At 48.0% G+C, this 18,729-nt stretch overlaps 1 protein-coding gene across 1 annotated transcript in view; it reads left to right on the top strand.

Annotated features, from left to right (window-relative positions):
• Positions 1-18,729, top strand: part of Sun1 (Sad1 and UNC84 domain containing 1) — a 48,282-nt gene that overhangs the window by 16,534 nt on the left and 13,019 nt on the right. Inside the window, exons 3-14 of the mRNA XM_051161157.1 lie at positions 5,271-5,462; positions 7,174-7,358; positions 8,812-8,838; positions 8,941-9,120; positions 11,731-11,928; positions 12,712-12,777; positions 13,069-13,179; positions 16,006-16,104; positions 16,486-16,579; positions 17,149-17,207; positions 17,321-17,466; positions 17,851-18,090. Coding sequence (XP_051017114.1) covers positions 5,271-5,462; positions 7,174-7,358; positions 8,812-8,838; positions 8,941-9,120; positions 11,731-11,928; positions 12,712-12,777; positions 13,069-13,179; positions 16,006-16,104; positions 16,486-16,579; positions 17,149-17,207; positions 17,321-17,466; positions 17,851-18,090 — 1,597 coding nt within the window. The remainder of the gene's footprint in view (positions 1-5,270; positions 5,463-7,173; positions 7,359-8,811; positions 8,839-8,940; positions 9,121-11,730; positions 11,929-12,711; positions 12,778-13,068; positions 13,180-16,005; positions 16,105-16,485; positions 16,580-17,148; positions 17,208-17,320; positions 17,467-17,850; positions 18,091-18,729) is intronic.

Here is an 18,729-nt window from a genome sequence, read left to right as displayed (position 1 = left end):
TATTTTAAGTACAATGTTAAAGAATCCGTGTGTCCATGGAAACCTGTGCTTGCTGCAGTGAGGTTTGTGGCCTTTTCTCAATTAGGCTTGTGGGGCCTGTGGACAGGTGGTGTGGATGGTAGCAGGGCGGCAACGTGTTAGGTATGTAGACTGGGGTCAAACTGAGGATTTTAATCCACAGAGCTGTGCTTAAAATGTATAAGACTGAGTAGGCCAAATCTGTCTAAAGACAGAGACGGAGGAGGCGCCAGTGAGCGCCGTTAGTAGTATTCCTAGCTTTAGTTGGGTCCTTGGGGTGGACAAGATGGACAGTCAGCAGAGACTTGGTGCTACCAGTGGGTGGCAACTGGGTCCCAAAAGTAAGTGAGCTTGCCATAGGCCATGGATAGCAAGGACCAGACATGAGAGCAAGGCTGGGATGGTGGAGCTGGTCTGACAGAGATGATAGGAAGACCCAGCAGGAAGGAGCCAGCATAGGCACAGCTATGGCATGGGGAGATTGTGGGTATGGTCCCAGCTTCTCTGAAGACTTGGCATGGTCCCTGGCCAGATGCTCAGCGTGACAAGAGGCGCCCTGCTCTCTTCCAGTAACACCTGCTAACCCATCCTAATGCTAGTGCGGCAGCTTTCACATCTTAATTCTTAGCCATCTCCATGGGTTTAGTGAAAATGTCTTTCTCTTGGAAAATGCTGCACACTATTAGAATTTAGAGAGAGTGGAGAAGTTGCTCTGCTGCCACCAGCTCCATTTTGCAGTGACATTGGCTTCCTCAAGCCTCTACTGGTTTACTCTGAGTACTAGCTAGAATATCAGTTTTGATGGGATGTGGTGACATAGGCCTTTAACCTCAGCACCTAACAGCCAGAGGCAGGTAGACCTCTGTTTGAGGCCAGCCTGGTCTATGGAGAGAGTTCCAGGGTAATTCAGACCCTGTCTCAAAAAAAAAGGGGGGGGGGGATTCTCAGGCTCTTCTCTGTGTGTTTAGAGTGAGTTTTCTAAAAGAGGACCCTTCCTCTGTATTTGGATAACTTCTTTTTTGATTCTACCCATATTTCCTGTGAAGTGGGGTTAGCTCTAGAAGCTTGAGCATTATTCTTTGTGTATGTACACACACATCTGTTTTCATATTTGTGAGCGTGCGTGCGTGCGTGCGTGCGTGCGTGCGTGCGTGTTGAGGACAGATATCAACCTCAGTTGTCATCTACCTTGTTTTTTGAGACAGGATCCTACCTGGCGCTCATAGGTTGAGCTAAGCTGGCAGGGATATTCTGTTGTCTCTCCCAGTGCTGGTGTTAGAACCATAGGCTACTGATACTTGGTGTGTGTGTGTGTGTGTGTGTGTGTGTGTGTGTGTGTGTGTGTGTGTGTGTGTGTGTGTGTGTGTGTTATGTGCTAAGTCCTGCTGCTTGTAATTTAAGCAGGTTAGTAACTGATTTATCTCTACAGATACAGTTTTTGTTTTTTGTGAGATGTCAACTAGCCTGGCACTGAATGTCAATTATGTATCATTTTACCCTCTTCACTGACATGGCTTCATGCCCAGTGGTATGATGGAGTCTTGTGTCATAGTCTAGAGAACTGAGGTGGCTTGTGTGGTTCCTTGAACCACCTGTTGTCAGCCCAGTCAGCTGCTTACAAAGATCATGGCAGCCTTTGCATCCCTCAGAGAGGAAGCCTCTCCTAGAAGCCCTCAGGCCTTGAACTCTATGCTTTGCAGACAGTTACTGCTTTTTGTCCTCCAGCAGGAGGGAGGCTGCCTACGTGAGGGGATACCTCAGTGTGCCTGAGAGCTAGGTGTCTGCCCCAGGCCAAGTGCAGTAGAGAGCCAAGGGTGGTTAGGCTGAACTTTGTTAGTGAGTCAGCTGCTTGAAGCCAGGGCCCTCGGGGAGCAACTGGTCTGGTGGGATGGAGCGTGATGTGGTCAAGTGTGCATGTTACTTTTCACTTTGGGGCCCTGCTGAGAGTCTGGATGCTGTTGTAGGACTTAAGGGAGAATCCAAGGTGTGGAAACTGAGGATGTGACTAAGAAGGGTGGGTCCCTGGGGGCTGGGAAGGACTCAGTACAGAGCACAGGACATGCTGCAGAGTCTCTCTCTAGACAGGAAGGAAGGGTGTGTGTCAGGCTTCCCTCTTCCAGGAGTTCTGTGTGTGTGTGTGTGTGTGTGTGTGTGTGTGTGTGTGTGTGTCTGAAGCTGCCACTCAGAAGAGCAGAGAGAGACAGTAAGTTAGAGACTTGTCTAGACTACAGAGTGAATTCTAGGGTCTGTGGAGATGGCTCAGTGGGTTAAATTACATGTTACCACCAAGCCCATTGAGCTGACTCCTATCCCTGGGAAACAAATGGTGGGAAGAGAGAATTGTCCCTCACAAGTTGTCCTCTGACCTGCATGTATAAACCATGGAGTGCTTTCTTCCTCCTCCCCCAATATAAAAATAAAATCTTATTTCTAAAAAGCAAATTCTAGGAATGTGAGCTTTTAAGAGAGCTAAGCTGTCACTTTTCTTAGGGATGGTCTCCGTAATTGATCACTGGGGTCTGTAACTTCATCTGCCACTTTGTTCTTCCTGGTGCTGGACAAGACCCATAAACACAGCTACTTAAAATGTTTCAGGATTTGGGGGTTTGTGCAGCTTGGAGTGGGGTACAAGGACCCCTCTGCATCTGGCTCTGGGTATCTTCACCTGTGGAAGTCATGTTTAGGAGTAGTGGGTTATAGCCTGGACAGCTTGAGTAGCCTGAGACATACTAAACCACAGTCCTGGCAGAACTGGGGTTATAACAGATAAACAATAGAAACTTAGGAACTGTCAAGTCCAGACCTGCATTTGGAGGTCAGAAGGGTAGCTGGTCCCCTCTTTCTTCCCTTTCCTCTTGTACCTCTATCTCTAGCACTGCTGTTCCATCAATATTGGGAGCTCAGCTGGGTGGTGGTGGCACATGCCTTTAATCCCAGCACTTGGGAGGCAGAGGAAGGGTGGATCTCCGTGAGTTCAAGGCCAGCCTGGACTATAGAGCTAGTTCCAGGACAGCCAGAGCTATTACACAGAGAAACCCTGTCTTGAAAACCAAAACAAAATAAAACAAAGCAAACAAATAAACAAAAAAGATTGGGAGCTCACTATTGCCCAGTACACAGAGAAAGTGTAAAAATCTTCTAGATATTTTCTGTCCTTAATGCATATGTAGAGACTATGTGGGTTTCTTTTTCAGTACAGTGTATTAGCCTTCTTATCACTGCAGTGAAATACGGGACAGAAGCCATTGAGGAGGCGTCTTTTGGCTCACAGTTTCGCAGGTCTCGGGCCCTGGGCCTCAGCTCTGTTGACTCTGGACCATAAGTGTGTGGTGGAGCCGAGTTGCTTACCTCATTGAGGAACCAGATCAGGGAACATGGGAAGAACTAGAGACCAAGTGTAATTATGAAAGGCACAGTCCCAGGGATGACTATTTCCAGTCAGGCCCTACCTGTTGTTTCCTGAATGCTCCAAAACAGTGCCTCCAGTTGTAGACGAAGTGTTAATCATATAACCCGTGGTGTCATTTCCTATCCAGACCATAGTAAGCAATATGAGTGGCCAGTTTCTGCTTTCTCTTCACCTTCCATGTGGAAAGTCTCTCTTCTCTGGCTGGATGGTTCTGGTCCTTTGCATACAGAGTGGCTGCAGACAGCCACACCACAGAAGCAAACATGCACCGAGCTGTGAGGATCCCTTCCCTCCCCAGCGGCTAGAGCCCAAGGGTGAACGCGGGTTGAGGGATGGAAAGCAGAGATGGCGCTTACCGTAGTCACTGTCATAGTGCTGTGAAGAGACACCATGACCAAAGCAACTCTTACAAACAAAAGGACTTGCTTACAGCTTCAGAGGCTTAGTCTACTATCATGGCGGGAAGCATGCAGCATGCAGGCAGACATGGCGCTGGAGAAGTAGTTGAACTTCTATGTCCTGATTTTCAGACAGTGGACAGAGAAGCCCATCCTCAGTGATACTTCTTGCAGCACAGCCACACTCCTAATCCTCCCAGTCCTCCTCAGATAGCTCCACTCTCCAGTAAACACTCAGCTAGATGTCTGTCTTACATATTCTTATTCATTTCAAGGTCATTCTCATTCAAGCTACCATGGTGTCGGTCCATATCTGCAGATCAGTTCTGGTGTGAAACGTAATCTGTACACTAAAGCCATGGTTGGAGACAGCACTTTGCTAGAAGGAAGCTCTCTAATTTTAGGGTTCATTGAAGCTAGCCTGGCGAGTGTTGTCATTGAGCACCTGCTGTCAGCTCCTGTCACATCCTGACTAGCATTTTTGCTAGTGCACCGATCATCCTAAAGACCATGCCAACAGAAGCCACTTGTACCATTTTCTGAGTGGTCTGACTAGTGGTGCTTACCAAGCCACCTGGGAGAGCTTACCTCACCCAGACCCTTGAGGCCACAGAGCCCTTGTGTTAGCAGGGCATGAGGCTAGAGAGCTTAGCACCTCATGGCTGCTAGGGCTGCCTATAAAGCAGCGCTCCCCAAGGTGCCTGTCATACTGCCTACCTTATCTCGTCTTTATGTTATTGTGAAGTGGCCAGCTGAAAGCACTTTCTTTGCCTCTTTCCCCTCTTCTCCCAAGTTGCCTTATGCTCACTGTTGTCACCCCTACCTTGTGCAGCTTCTTTTAGGGTGTCTGGGTTACTTGTGTCTTGATGAAGAAGGGTGCTGCTGATGGGGTTAGCATAGCCTCACCCTCAGGGTACCTGAGTGGGCAAGCAGCTGGCTTCTGGCGTGAACAAACTGGGTACCACACAGAATAATGCGTCTTTCTATTCACTGCACTGATGTGACAGCTATGAGGAAGGCACTGGAAGTGACAGAGGGGCCTTATGTCACTCTAGCTTCGGTTGATGAAAAGTGTCTTCTGGGGCTTTCCATTTTCTTCTCCAGAACATGCTGTGCTGCTGAACTCACTTTCTGTGGCTCCTGCAGTGTCCCTGTCTTGTTAGTTGCCCATCAGGCTTGGTGTCTACTTGTAAATGTGCTCTGATTTTATTTTAATGCACTAACACGATTCCCGTAGCTGGGGGTTCTAGCAGTCTTGGCATGCCTTAAACAACCATTCTCAGAGGAAGTCCCAGGCCTACCCATCTGGGGTCTGCAGGCAAAAGGGGTTGGAAAAGCTGCTCAACTGACTGATGCCTGCCCTTGCAGTGCAATGAAGTTATCACAGGAGTGTTGCAGCTCCTGGCCTGGCCACCAGTGCTTCCTCCAGCCATATCTCCCTCCAGTTCTAGTTATTCTTCGGATGCTCTGGATTTTGAGACTGAGCACAGGTTGGAACCTGTATTTGACTCTCCAAGGATGTCCCGCCGCAGCTTGCGCCTAGTCACGACAGCTACGTACAGCAGTGGGGACAGCCAGGCTGTTGACACGCACATCAGCACCAGCAGGGCCACTACCGCCAAGGACAGAGAAACCAGGTGAGCACTATGTGGCTTGTCTTCACACCTCCCACCCACTAGCTTTTCAGCTTGTCAAATCAAGCTCTTCTCCTGGAATTGTGTGTGCACACACACATGTTCACCTGTAGATCTGCACTGTGAACTGACTGAATTTTGTTCTGGAGTGTTCAAAGTCTCTGGTGTCTACTTGCAGAGTGGAGCTGGTATGCTAGTGTGTGTGAGATGGCAATGCAGATGCACGTTCTCATGGCCATAGGCATAAGCCACCTCATCCTGGCATGAGCTGAGCCTCAATGGCCTACCAAATGTTGAGGGGTGGAGTCTTGCTGGGTCGGCAACAGCATTGCTGCTGATCTGTCACAGCTGACTCAAGCCTGCCTGTGACAGGTGCAAGCTGAGTACCTGTGCACACACAATTGGATGACCAGTACATTTTGTCTCTGTACCTTTTTTTGTTTGTTTTTGTTTTTTGTTTTTGTTTGTTTGTTTTTTTTTTTTTTGTTTTTCGAGACAGGGTATCTCTGTGTAGCCTTGGCTGCCCTGAACTGGCTTTGTAGAGCAGGCTGGCCTCGAAGTCACAGTGATCCACTTGCCTCTGCCTCCCAAGTGCTAGAATTAAAGGCATGCGCCACCGCGCCCAGCTCATCTCTGTACCTTTTATGACTTATTGTCACTGTAGCCAACGACAAAAGTTCCCACCATCTGTACCTTTTTGAGACACTGACTAGAAATGACTGACACTCTTTATTTTGCTCCTATGAAAATTGCATTACCCTCAAGGGCCCTTGAGGTGGCTGGCATCTTGTCCACATTGCATGGGGCCCTACGGTAGTAGTGTGACCCAGCCTGAGATGTGCAGACTGTCACAAAAGATGTCAGGCTATTGAGTTGTAGCAGCTGACTCCCAAGCAGATTTCCTTGCTGTCAGACCACCTAGAGGTGCTGAGGTGCCCAGAAGCTACTGTCCCTCAGGCAAGAGACCAGAGCGACAACTCTGCTGTATATTAACACTGGCTTTCACCACATCTGTTTTCTTAGCAAGGTAGCTTTGGTCCCTTGACCTATGTGCACCCACTCATATCACTTGATGTAAGATTTTTGTTGTTGTTTTTGTTTGTTTTGAGACAAAGTCTCACTGTAGTCAGGGCTGGCCAGAACTCACACAGAGATTTGCCTACCTCTGTCTGTGGATGGCTCGGATTAAAGGCACATGCCACCTCAGCCAGCTGTCATTGATTTTGGGGCCCCTTGTGTTGGTGATAAGAGTAAAGGCAGAAGTTCCTTCAGTTAATTGGCAATGTTGCTATGCCCGGCGACTCTGTGCTAGATGCAGAAAGGGGTAGGGTTCCCGGTGTGTGTGCTGCTACTTGATCAGAGAAGGGTGGCATGGTTACATGTATGAGCGCTAGTGTTTGCTCAACTCTTAAGTCATTTTTATTTTCAGGTTATTTCAAGTTTGAGCCAATGTTGGGTTGTTGGGCCCAGAATAGTCTGAAACTATTTTGTGTTTATAATTCTAGAACAAATTCTTGGACTCTCAACTTAATTTTTTTCTTTTTTCTTTTTTTAGATTAATAGATGTTTAGATTATAGCAGACACAGCATAAGAAAATGACTTGTCTTAAAATGTTGTGTGTGTTCTCTGGCCCAATTTTTGTTGGTTAAAAAAATCTAATGATTGCCTATTTTTTAAGGAAAGTCTAAAAATGCATTTCTTACTTCTTTGTAGGACAGTCAAACAGAGAAGAAGTGCAAGCAAGCCAGTTTTTAGTATCAACCACCTGTCAGGGAAGGGCGTGTCCTCAAGCACCAGCCATGACAGCTCTTGCAGCCTGCGGAGTGCCACAGTGCTGCGACATCCTGTGCTTGATGAGTCTCTGATTCGTGAGCAGACCAAAGTGGACCACTTCTGGGGTTAGTCACAGACTCACACATCCTCACCTCTGAGGGCTGTGTCTGCAGTCGTTCTGGGAGGGAGCCCAGGGAGTCAGGTTCTCTGCAGGCTCCAGGGGGCACTGCCTCAGTGGCTTAGATGAGGAGTTATTACTGCTCACCGAACCACGGCCAATGAAGCAAGCAGACAGCAGTCCTCCAGCAGTTCTTACTGGCATACTTAAATATGGTGAAAAAATCCTGGCATGTAAGCAACTAGACAGTGAAGGTATTTCTGAGTCATTAGAAAATACTTAGTATTTTTATGAGCATATACAGGGGAGGAGGTCCCCCTCAGTCACAGTCATAGAGGAAGGGAGTAAGGGGAGAATGGGAGGGAAGGAGGAATGGGAGGATACAGGGGATGGGATAACAATTGAGATGTAATATGAATAAATTAATAAAATATATTGAAGAAAAAAGGAAAAGAGAAAGAAAGAAAATACTTAGTATAAGCTCAGCATGACTGCATAGTCCTATAATCCAAACACCCAGGGTGTTCAAGCCAATCCTAAACTACATAGTGAGTTCAAGGCCAGCCTGAGCTCCAGAAGACCCTGTCTCAAAAGGCAAAGGACTTGCTGTGACATCAGTGCTGTAAGGCAAGAGACTGTGCCTACTCAGATGTAGGGCAATCTGAACCCCTCAAGGTAATCTGTGCCACGTCGCAAAGTCTGTGCACACAGACACAGCTCCTCTGCTAAGAGCCATAGAGCTGCCTGCTAAGTTCCGCTTATGTTCTGGTTGCTCTGCTAAGGGAGTTAGAGCTAGCTTAGTTCTCTTGGAATGCCTCTGCTTTGCTTAGTCACAGAGCTGTCTTAGGCTCAGGGCCATGCGTGCTGTAAATTAAAAGCCTCACAGTCACCAGGCAGTGGTGGCACACACCTTTAATCCCAGCACTCAGGAGGCAGAGAGAGAGATAGGCAGATGTCTGCTGACCTAGTCTACAGAGTAAGTACCAGGATAGCCAGGGCTACACAGAGAAACCCTGTCTCAAAAAAGATAGCTGGGTGTTGTGGTGCACGCCTTTAATCCCAGCACTTGGAAGGCAGAGGCAGGTGGATCTGAGTCAGAGGCCAGCCTCTTCTACAAAGGGAGTCCAGGATAGCCAAGGCTACGCAGAGAAACCCTGTCTCGAAAAACCAAAAAAGGAAGAAGAGGAGGAAGAGGAGAGAAGAGAAGAGGAAAGAAGAAGGAGAAAGCCTAGAGGCTCTACATAGCTGGCTAGTTCTTCCCATTTGTCTATCCTTGTGGGCCAGAATGTGCTGGAATGCAGGGCTCTCCCGTGCCATTGCCTTTGGGTGGCAGAGGTTTCACGCTTCTTAGGAATAGACCCCAACAATGCTGCGGCGTGGCACTGGCCTGTCACCTGGCACAGTTGTGGTGGGGGGTTTTGTATTTCACATCGTAATGTGTGTGTGTGTGTGTGTTTCAGGTCTTGACGATGATGGCGATCTTAAAGGTAATTACTCAAGTGCTTTGTACATTTTTCAAACCAGAAGCCATCGCTAGGTAATCTGCAGATAGTGATCAGTAGCTTTCATTTGCCTTTTGAAAACCTCAGGTGGAAATAAAGCTGCCACTCAGGGAAACGGTGAACTGGCAGCAGAGGTGACGACCAGCAATGGATACACCTGCCGTGACTGCAGGATGCTCTCAGCGCGCACTGATGCACTCACGGCCCACCCTGCCATCCATGGGACCACCTCCAGGGTTTACTCCAGAGATAGGACTCTAAAACAGCGTAAGTCTCCTGCCTCTGTAGTTAGTACAAGGGTCTACCCAGCTCTTTCTTTTCTTGTAAATCTGACTGCGGGTCAAGGATGTGGCCCATGGTTGAGTGCTTGCTCAGCACATGCCAGGCTCAGGGTTCCATCCCTATTACAAGCCTTGGTGTCTTGTGCTGTTTCTCTTACAGAGTTGAACTCAGTATTCTCACAGTTAAATAGACCCAAATTAGCTCTGTCCTACTTGTCCCTTCCCAGCCTGTGGCTCTGTGGTTATATTTTTGTACCTGGAAGTAGTTCATATTTGGTAAATTTGGACTAGACATAAGCAAAAGAAAGTTCCTACTTCTGTAGCTTCCAAAACTTGGGTGCTTTTCTGTATTGCCTCAGTGCAGCCCAGAGGCCCAGGTGGGTGTAGCACCAGAAGTCAGTGCTGCTGAGAGTGAGGGTTCTGGTGTGATGGTATGAGGCAGGGGTGCTCAGGAGGGCAACTTGGAGCCTGGCATCTGAGTGGTAGCCTCATTGTACATGATGGAGGTGGGTCCCAGCATTTTGACCTTCCTACCTGATACAGAGGTCATCACAAGTGGCTGAGCGTGTATGTGCCTGAATGTTCTCCTGGGCCACATTGAGAACGGCCATAGATCCGTCTGTGTTCCAAGCATGATGCTGGGCCTTCCTCACCATGAGTGTCGCAGGAAGGCCAGAACCCACGCTGAGATTCAGTCCTTATTGCTCATGTGTAGTTTCTCCTGTTTCTATAGTCCTAGTCTTATGTTCAAGGCTTTGTCTGCTGTGGTGTTGTCAGCACTTTAACATTGATGTCACAAAGTAAGAATCTAGTAACACTGTTTTTCCTCATTATAAATGTGAGTGTGAGGGCCACAGTGCCTCCCTCTGGCCTTGCATTACAGAGCTCTCACTGGGCCAGAGCTCATCCCAGATAGCCCCAACCTTTGCACAGCTGAGTCCCTGATGCCTGCTTGTAGGGCAGTGCTGGAGTCTTACAGACATCCCCTTCACCTCACTACCCTGGAGTTTTGCTGTACTGTGCCAGTCAGCACCAGGTGGTGCTGGTGTGTGCTTCTTAGCTCAGCCCTCCAACAGCTTCTGCTTCTACTTAATGAGTCACAACTTAGTAACAGAAAGGCCAGCTGTCTGCAGGTGAAGTGTGGGGCCCAGCAGTTCGGCCTGTACACTGAGCTGTGCAGCAGTGCCTGGGTATCTGTGCTTAGCCATAGCCCAGGCTGTGCAGCTTTAAGAGTTTGTATGCTGGGGCTGATGAGATGGCTCAGTCTGTTCTTCCAGAGGTCCTGAGTTCAATTCTCAGCAACCACATGGTGGCTCACAACCATCTATAATGAGATCTGAGATCTGGCACCCTCTTCTGGCCTGCAGGCAATACATGCAGGCAGAGCACTGTATACATAATAAATAAATCTTTAAAAAAAAAAAGCTTGTATGCTAATTGAGATTGTTTTGGTGCCTGTGCTATGTCAGTATAAAGATAACCTCCCCGCTGCCTTTGATAAAGGCCTTGTTGTCCTCTGCAGCAGATAGAGTTCCTTCCCTTCTCTTACTTTTTGATGCTAGGGATTGAGCCCAAGGCTTTGCACATGCCAGAAACATGTTCTGCCACCTGGCTCTAGCCTTGGCACCATCCTACTCTTGCCAACGCAGCTGGTTTTTTGCTCACATCTTGCCAGTGTGATGAATGTTTGATTATTTAGAAGACCAACATGCATGCCTCTGGCTGAACCTCTGCAATTCCTCCAGCCTGTGAGGGGCATGTGAACAGGTGGCTGTGGGAGCTTCTTGACTTTGGGACTGACTAACTGCCTGGGTTTATGATTTTGCAACACAGTATTCCAATTAGAAAAGTCCTTCCATTATTCTTTTGAAAAACAGAAGATTAATCACAGTAATAAGATTTATTACTACTTTATGTGTATGAGTGTTTTGCTTGCACCGTGTGTGTGCAGTGCCCTGCAGAGGTCAAAAGAGGTCAAATTCCCTGGCACTGGAATTATGGGTGGCCATGAGCTGCCTTGTGGGTGCTGGGAACTGATCTGGATCTTCTGAAAAGACTCCTTGCTGCTGAGGTGTTTCTCCAGCCCTCTTCTTAAATGTTAAAGCTCTAGTGTTTTCCATATGCCACCCAGATGTCACTCATGCTGGCCTTCTGCTCAGGCTCTGAACATACTAAGCATGAAGTACTTCCTGGGCCATGGGTCTCCAGTGCCCACAGATACCCAAGAGATGGACAGCGACCACCGTTCCCGCCTTACTCCATAGTCTGAAGAAACCATTTTGAAGATGTGGCTTATGGCGTGTCCCTCCACATGCTAGATTGATGGAAAAGTCCAGCTACAGTGGGAGCTAGCGCCCTTCAGTGTGTGCCTCCATGGCTCAGTGTCCTCACGGGGAGAGTGCTCTGCCCCTGTGCTTCCTCTACAGCTCCAGCTGGCTCACTGGTGGATGCTCTTCTCAGGCGTCTCCTCCCCAAGTGTCCAGCTTAAAAATGCTTTGCAACTTGGTTTCTCTTGAAAGTAGCAGTTTGGCCATCTGGTTCATTGGGTGAACAAGTCTATGGGAAGAAATGACGCGTGTTCATGGTTTTCCACTAGGCGGTGCCTCCTTTTACCTGGACAGGACTCTGTGGCTGGCCAAGTACACCTCCTCATCCTTTGCATCATTCATAGTTCAACTTTTTCAAGTGGTTTTAATGAAGCTCAGTTTCGGATCAGAAACTTATAAATCAAAAGGCCATGAATCCAGAGTTTATGAACCACAAAGCTATGAGACAAAGAGCCATGGGTCGGAAGGTACTTAAATATTCCCTTCTCCTTTCTCCACTGGATCATGCTTTCAAAGTGGAGAAAGTCCTGCTTCTTCTGAGGCCCTTCTGCATCTTCTGCCATCTCCATGCTGCTCTCGTGGCTGCTTTCTGTGGGTCTTCCGCCTGTGGGAGCTTGTCACGTGTTGATGTGAGCTGTGTGCAGTTTGGCTTCCTGAAAACTGGTCAAGATTTAGGCTTTAGAAGTTTATTATAGGTACTCAGGAAGATTGGAGGACAACTTTGTGAAGTTGTTTCTCTTCACACTCAAATAGCTTGAAGTTTTTAAAAAGTAGGGATGGGGTTGGAGGGCTGGCCCAGCAGTTGGGAGCACTTGTTACTCCTGTGGAGAATCTGAGTGCAGCTCCTGTGCCCACGTGGAGGCTTATACCCTCTTGTAATTCCAGTGTCAGGGCATCTGACACCCTTTTCTGGCCTCTGACTGTACCTGCATGACTATGCACACACACACACAAGGACACATAACTAAAAAGTAAATGAACTCAACTTTTGACTTTTGCTTATTAGCTTAAAGCAAAACCAGCTCATTTGCATGCTGTTTAGAATTACACTTCAGAAAACTTTTAGGTAAGCCAGTCTTCCCCTGTGGTTGCTGATGCACGTTAGCAGCCTGGAGCTTTCTGATCTCCTGTTGCCTGTGCTCACCTGTTGGAGGGAGCCATCAGCATTTCTCTGGTCACACTGGCTTTATACAACATCTGGCCCTCAAGCTGGCTGTGAGCTTCCTAAGCCCCTTCTGCGTGTGTTGCAGCCCATCTCGGTCACTGTGGGAGGATGACTGCCGGAGAGCTTTCCAGAGTGGACGGGGAGTCCCTGTGTGAGTACGGCTTCCTCTTTCAAGGTGGTGCTGGTCTTGGAGGGCCCCACACCCATTGGAATACTGGCTCTCCAGCCAAACAGAATGAACAGCCCGCCCTAGCTTATGGCTTCACTGGCCAGCATGGCTGGTCTGGCTGCTAATAGCCCTCAGTACTGGAAGTGAGTCATCCCCAGACTGCCTGCTGTGATTTAGGGTGATTGTTTCCTAGGTTCTCGAACATTCTGTGCAGTATTCTGATTGAGGTTTGCATATTAACCTGTCACTCCACTCCTTGTCACCACACCACAGGCGATGACTGTAAGGGGAAGAAGCACCTTGAGACACATACAGCCACCCACTCGCAACTGCCCCAGCCACACAGGGTGGCAGGGGCCATGGGGCACCTCTGCACCTACACAGGTTATGCCTTGTACCTTGTTCTGTTTGTTTGTTCTTGTCGAAAGTGCTGCTACGTTTGTTTGGTTTATTTGCGCTGCCAGTGTCACAAAGCACTATAGAAAGTGGCAGGAGAAGAGGAGCAGTGGTTTGAATACAGGGAGCCAGCTGTGTATGTTGCAGATGCTTGGGACCACAGCACTCTGGGGGGGCCTAGGCTATACAGCGAGACCTTGCCTCAACAACAGCAGTGGGGGAACATGCACAGAATCTCTTAGAACCTCTGTGAATGTATTGATCTTGGCTCCTTGACATTTTGCTGACAAGTGCTCCCACAGCCACTTGCCAGCCCCAGGAAGTGCTCATAGATGGTTTGTGCTTTCCAGGCCATGCCTGTAACTTTAACCTTCCAGGTACTTTTTAGGGACACCTATAGGTCTTTTTTTTTTTTTTTTTTTAAAGCTGAACTTCAGAAATAGTTGTCTCAATTGGAGGCAGAGGCAAGAGAATTACCACAAGTTTGTGGCCAGCCTGCTACACATAGTCAGTTCCAGGCCAGCCAGAGGTAGATAGTGAAATCCTCTCTTAAAAGATCCTTTCCACAAGCCATTGTCTCATAGATAGAATAAGTACAAAACAATACTCCATTTAAAAAACCTGTGTGTTTAAAAACAAAAAACAAAAACCTGTTTATGCTGGGCGAGGTGGCTCATGCCTGTATTCCCAGCACTTGGGGAGGCAGAGGAAGATGGATCTCTGAGAGTTTGAGGCCAGCCTGGTCTACAAAGTGAGTCCAGGATAGCTAAGACTACACAAAGAAACCCTCCAAAAAAAAAAAAAAAAAAAAATCTATTGAGGCTATAGTGATGGCTCCATAGTTAAGACCAACAACTGCTGTTCTTTCAGAGAACCCAGGTTCAACTCCCAGCACCTACAACTGTCTAGAACTCCAGCTCTGGGGAATCCCATGCTTTCTTCTGGCCTTCACCGGTCCCAGGCACACATGTGCATGGACACACATACAGACAAAAGTTACACATGATAAAAATTAAATGTATTTTTAATCCTATTGAGCCAAACTCCCTTGTTATTTGCTTGTTGAAATAGCTTAATAGTTATGGGGCTTAACGTACAGAGAACAAGTTAATATAAGCATAAGAGCCAGCAGTAACTTTTGAGAAAAAAAAAAAAAAAAAAAAAAAAAAACAGAGCAAAGTTGAGTTTTAAAAACCATGTGGCTGGGTGTGGTGGCACCCACCTTTAATCCCAGCACTTGGGAGGCAGAGGCAGGCAGATCCTTGTGAGTTCGAGGCCAGCCTGGTCTACAAAGCAAGTCTAGGACAGCCAAGGGTACACAGAGAAACCCTGTCTCAAAAAACCAAACCAACCAAACAAAAAAGTCATGGTTGGGTCCATGTACCTGTAGTTGCTCAGCAGGATTGCCTGAGACTAGCCTGGCAACATAAAAAGACCCTTTTCTTAAAAATAAACAAAAACAAAAAACAAAAAAACTCGGGACCAGCAAAAAGGAGGGGTAGGTTTTCTGCTTGTTTGTTTTGTTTTGCTTTTTGAGACAGGGTTTCTCTGTGTAGCCTTGACTGTCCTGGACTTGCTTTGTAGACCAGGCTGGCCTTGAACTCACAGAAATCTGGCGCCTCTGCCTCCCTGAGAGCTGGACTAAAGGCGTGTGCCACCACACTGGGCTGCTTTGTTTTTTTGGTGTTTTCTAGAAAGTTTCTCTGTGTGGCCCTGACTGTCCTGCAACTCACTCACTACACAAGGTTGGCCTCCTTAGAGATCTGCTTGCCTTTGCCTCCCAAGTGTTAGAATTAAAGATTTGTGCCAACAGCCCCCAGCAACTTCAGCATCTTTTTTTCTTTTCTAAGACAGGGTTTCTCTGTATAACCTTGCTTAGTAGGACTTGCTTAGTAGACCAGGCTGGCCTTGAACTCTCAGTGATCCACCCTCCTCTGCCTCCCTGAGTGCTGGATTAAAGGTGTGTGCCACCATCCCTGGCTGTAGCTTCAGTATCTTAAAAGGCTACCTTCCCACCGTGAATTCTGCAGGGACTACCTGTCTACATTCATAAACACCTTCTAGACCCCCTTCGAGGGTGTGGTGAAGAGGTACCCGCCTCTCTGCTAAGGAATTGTGGGTGAGCTGAGCATGGTGGCACACGCCTTTAATCCTAGCACTTGGGAACTTGGGGGGGGGGGGTAGAGGCAAGTGGAATCTTTTAGGAGTGAGGCTAGCCTGGTTTACATAGTGAGTTCCAGGACAGCCAGGCTACATAATGAGACTCAATCTCAATACCTGGGCCCCCCCCCCCAAAACAAACAAAAACTACAGTGAGTCAAGAATGATGGCTTGGGGGCTGGAGAGATGCTCAGCAGTTAAGGGCACTAGCTGATCTTCTAGAGGCCCTGAGTTCAATTCCCAGCAACCACATGGTGGCTCACAACCATTTATAATGTAATCTGATGCCCTCTTCTGACCTGCAGGTTTGCATGCAGGCAGAGCACTGTATACAAAATAATAAATAACTTTTTAAAAAAATGATGACTCATTGACACATGCAGTTAGGAGGCTGGAAGATTGTCATCTTTGGCTGTATGGGGAGTTCAAAGCCTGCCTGGGATACGGGCAACCTTGTTTCAGAACTAAGAACGTACAGGAGGAGTCTAAGTGAGGACACAAAGTTTTCTCAAGAAGATTTGAGTATCCTTCTCCTGGCTTAGGACAAGGAGTTTGAGCAGAGTATACTGGCAGTCTTGCTCACTCTACTGTCAGTATGGGCTGGCCCCTGCAATCTGTCTGACAGTGCCTTCTGCCATGTCTTTTCTGCCACAGGTGACCTTTTGGTTCGAGCACTACGCAGGACCAGAGCTGCTGGGTGGTCTGTGGCCGAGACCATGTGGTCGGTGCTCTGGCTGGCTGTCACTGCTCCAGGTGGTTATGTGGCTTCTGTGTTAGTGCTCTCAGAAAGTTTGGGGCAGCAATAAGCAATGTACAGGACCAGGTTGGAGCTTCATGCTAGGTCCCCAATGTGACGTACTTGTTCTCTGCTTTAGGCTTATGGCATCCTGTTTATTGTGTGGGGTGTGTGGGCCGTAGGCCTCCTGGCACATGGCCTGAGCTGCATGACAGTGGTACTTCCCCATGTTTTATCCTGTGTATAGCTGGTGGTGTTCATTGCTCCCCTTTCCTGGCGGCCAGTGTTACAGGGCCTTTGTCCCTCCAGCAGACCTGTCTGTAGCTTCCCAGAAACATCCACCTAGGAGCAGCTTCCAAAGCATGTTTCTTCAGAATGCTTACTCTCTTCTCTTATAGGGAAGGCAGCTTCTGGAACCTTCTGGTGGCTAGGGAGCGGCTGGTACCAATTTGTTGCTTTGATTTCTTGGCTGAATGTGTTTCTTCTTACCAGGTAGGTAAGAAGATCTGTGTGAAGATCTCATGTCAGTGTTGGGGGCTCCTATGCCACGATTGGGACTCCATGGCAGCTTTGGAGCCTGTGTTTGCATGGGGTAGTGAGCAGCCATTCTGTACCAGTTGTAGGTAGCTCTAAAATGGCTCTGTTACACGTGCAGTGTCTGCATTAATACATTTTTATATGTTTTATAACAGACCTTCATATTTTTGTTTTTCAATTTAATGGGAGTGGGAAAGGTAGCCGCCATTGTTAAGCATGGATATCTGTAAACTTGTCCAGATAGGGAGCCCACTCAGATTCTATTCTTATACCCTAATGCAGTTCTGTGGGCACCAGCTCACCACTGTGGGTGCTACCCTCAGGACAGGGCCTCAGGCCGCTGGGTCTCATGGTACCAGATAGCACCTCTCAGGTTGCCAGCATGCGGTATATGAAGGACCTGCTGTGGGAGTCGACAAGCCTTATAGATAAAACCTTAGCAGGGGGTTAGTGTGTGTGCGGGTGGGTAGAATTGTATGCCACCACTGTCGTTGCAGAGTTAACGGTTTCTTTTCTGTTGTTAGGTGCCTTCGAAATATTTGCAAGCTTTTTGTCTTGCTCCTCCCACTCCTACTTTTACTAGGTAAGATGTGACATCGTGACCTTCAGAGACTAGCATATGCCCACAGTGGACACAAAGTATCTGAATACACTGGGGCAGCTGTAGATGTGCACACCGCTCTCTTTCTTCCTCAGGTGCTGGTCTCTCCCTGTGGGACCAGGGCAACTTCCTCTCACTCCTACCAGTGCTGAATTGGACGGCCGTGCAGCCAGCACAGACTGTGGATGATCCCAAGGGTGTCCATAGTCCTGGCCCTCTCCCACCAAGCCCACCTCTGAAGGTAACCAGCAAGAGAGCTCCTGATGGTACCATGAGCATGTGCTCAGGCAGTCTTGGACCCTGCCTTAGGGGAAAATACTTTTGAGACAACCTTTCACTTTCTAGGCAAACCTAGAACTCACAGAGTTCTCTGCTTCCCAAGTGTTGGGATTAAAGGCACGTACCATGCATGGCCCTAAAAATATAAAATAATAAACAAATAAATAAATAGCAATAAGCACCATAAGTTTTATAGCTTTTCAGTTACAGAATTATGTATTCCATTACTCAGTTATGAATATGAATGAATAGCATTCCTTACTGTGTACAACGTAAAAGTAGAAAGAACTACAGCCTATGCTGGAGTGTCCCTTTGGTTTTGATGTTAGCCTCGGTTTCATCTCAGGTTGATTACAAGGCTTCCCAGTGGCCTCAGGAGAGTGACATGGGACAGAAGATAGCCTCTTTGAGTACGCAGTGCTACAATCACGATGAGAGACTTGCGGAGCTGACAGTCCTGCTTCAGAAACTCCAGTTGCGGGTAGACCAAGTGGATGATGGCAGGGAAGGGCTGTCAGTGTGGGTCAAGGACATGATTGGACAGCACCTGCAGGAGATGGGCATCACAGAGCCACCTGATGCCCAGGTAAGGATCAGAAACTCCTCTTGTACCCTGTTGTGCACAGTGCTCTCAGTGCACTTTTTGCCGTGGTGATAAAGCACCTGGCACAAGGAGGCAGCGAGGAAGGGACCAGGACAAGATCTGCCCTTTGGGCGCAACCCTGCTGCCCCACTACTTCCAACAAAGCCTTTCAAACATTGCAACCATTGCCCAGTAGTGTCAGCGGGTACCAAGTCTATCCGTGGCCTGCTCTCTGGTAGATTGGCGCCCTCCTGATCCAGTCACCTCCTCAGTGACCGGATCCACCAGGCTGAGGACCAAGCCTTTTAACACGAACCTTTTGAGGTGACATTTAGTATAATACAAATTTTTTTTCTTTTCATGTGCTGCTGGGGTGGGATTAATCCAGGGCCTTGTGCATGCTAGGCAAGTGCTTACTTGCTCATGGAAAGAAGTCTGTTTCACTTGATGCTTTTGTCGAATACGGCCTCACTGAGCCCAGAAAGTCTGGACTAGAACTCAAAATCCTCCTGCCTCAAGCCTCCTGACAGCTGGGGTGACAGCTCAGCACTACCATGCTGGCCGTAGTCACCTTCTGAATAAGGGGCCTAATCATACAATGGAACCTTATTGTGAGTGGTGCTTTTGGATGTTGCCAGTGGC

Source organism: Acomys russatus, chromosome 19 (assembly GCF_903995435.1).
Source record: "Acomys russatus chromosome 19, mAcoRus1.1, whole genome shotgun sequence".
In the NCBI taxonomy this organism is placed as follows: Eukaryota; Metazoa; Chordata; class Mammalia; order Rodentia; family Muridae; genus Acomys; species Acomys russatus.
Note: the sequence above shows the minus strand (reverse complement) of the source record. Positions and strands in the feature narration are given on the sequence as shown.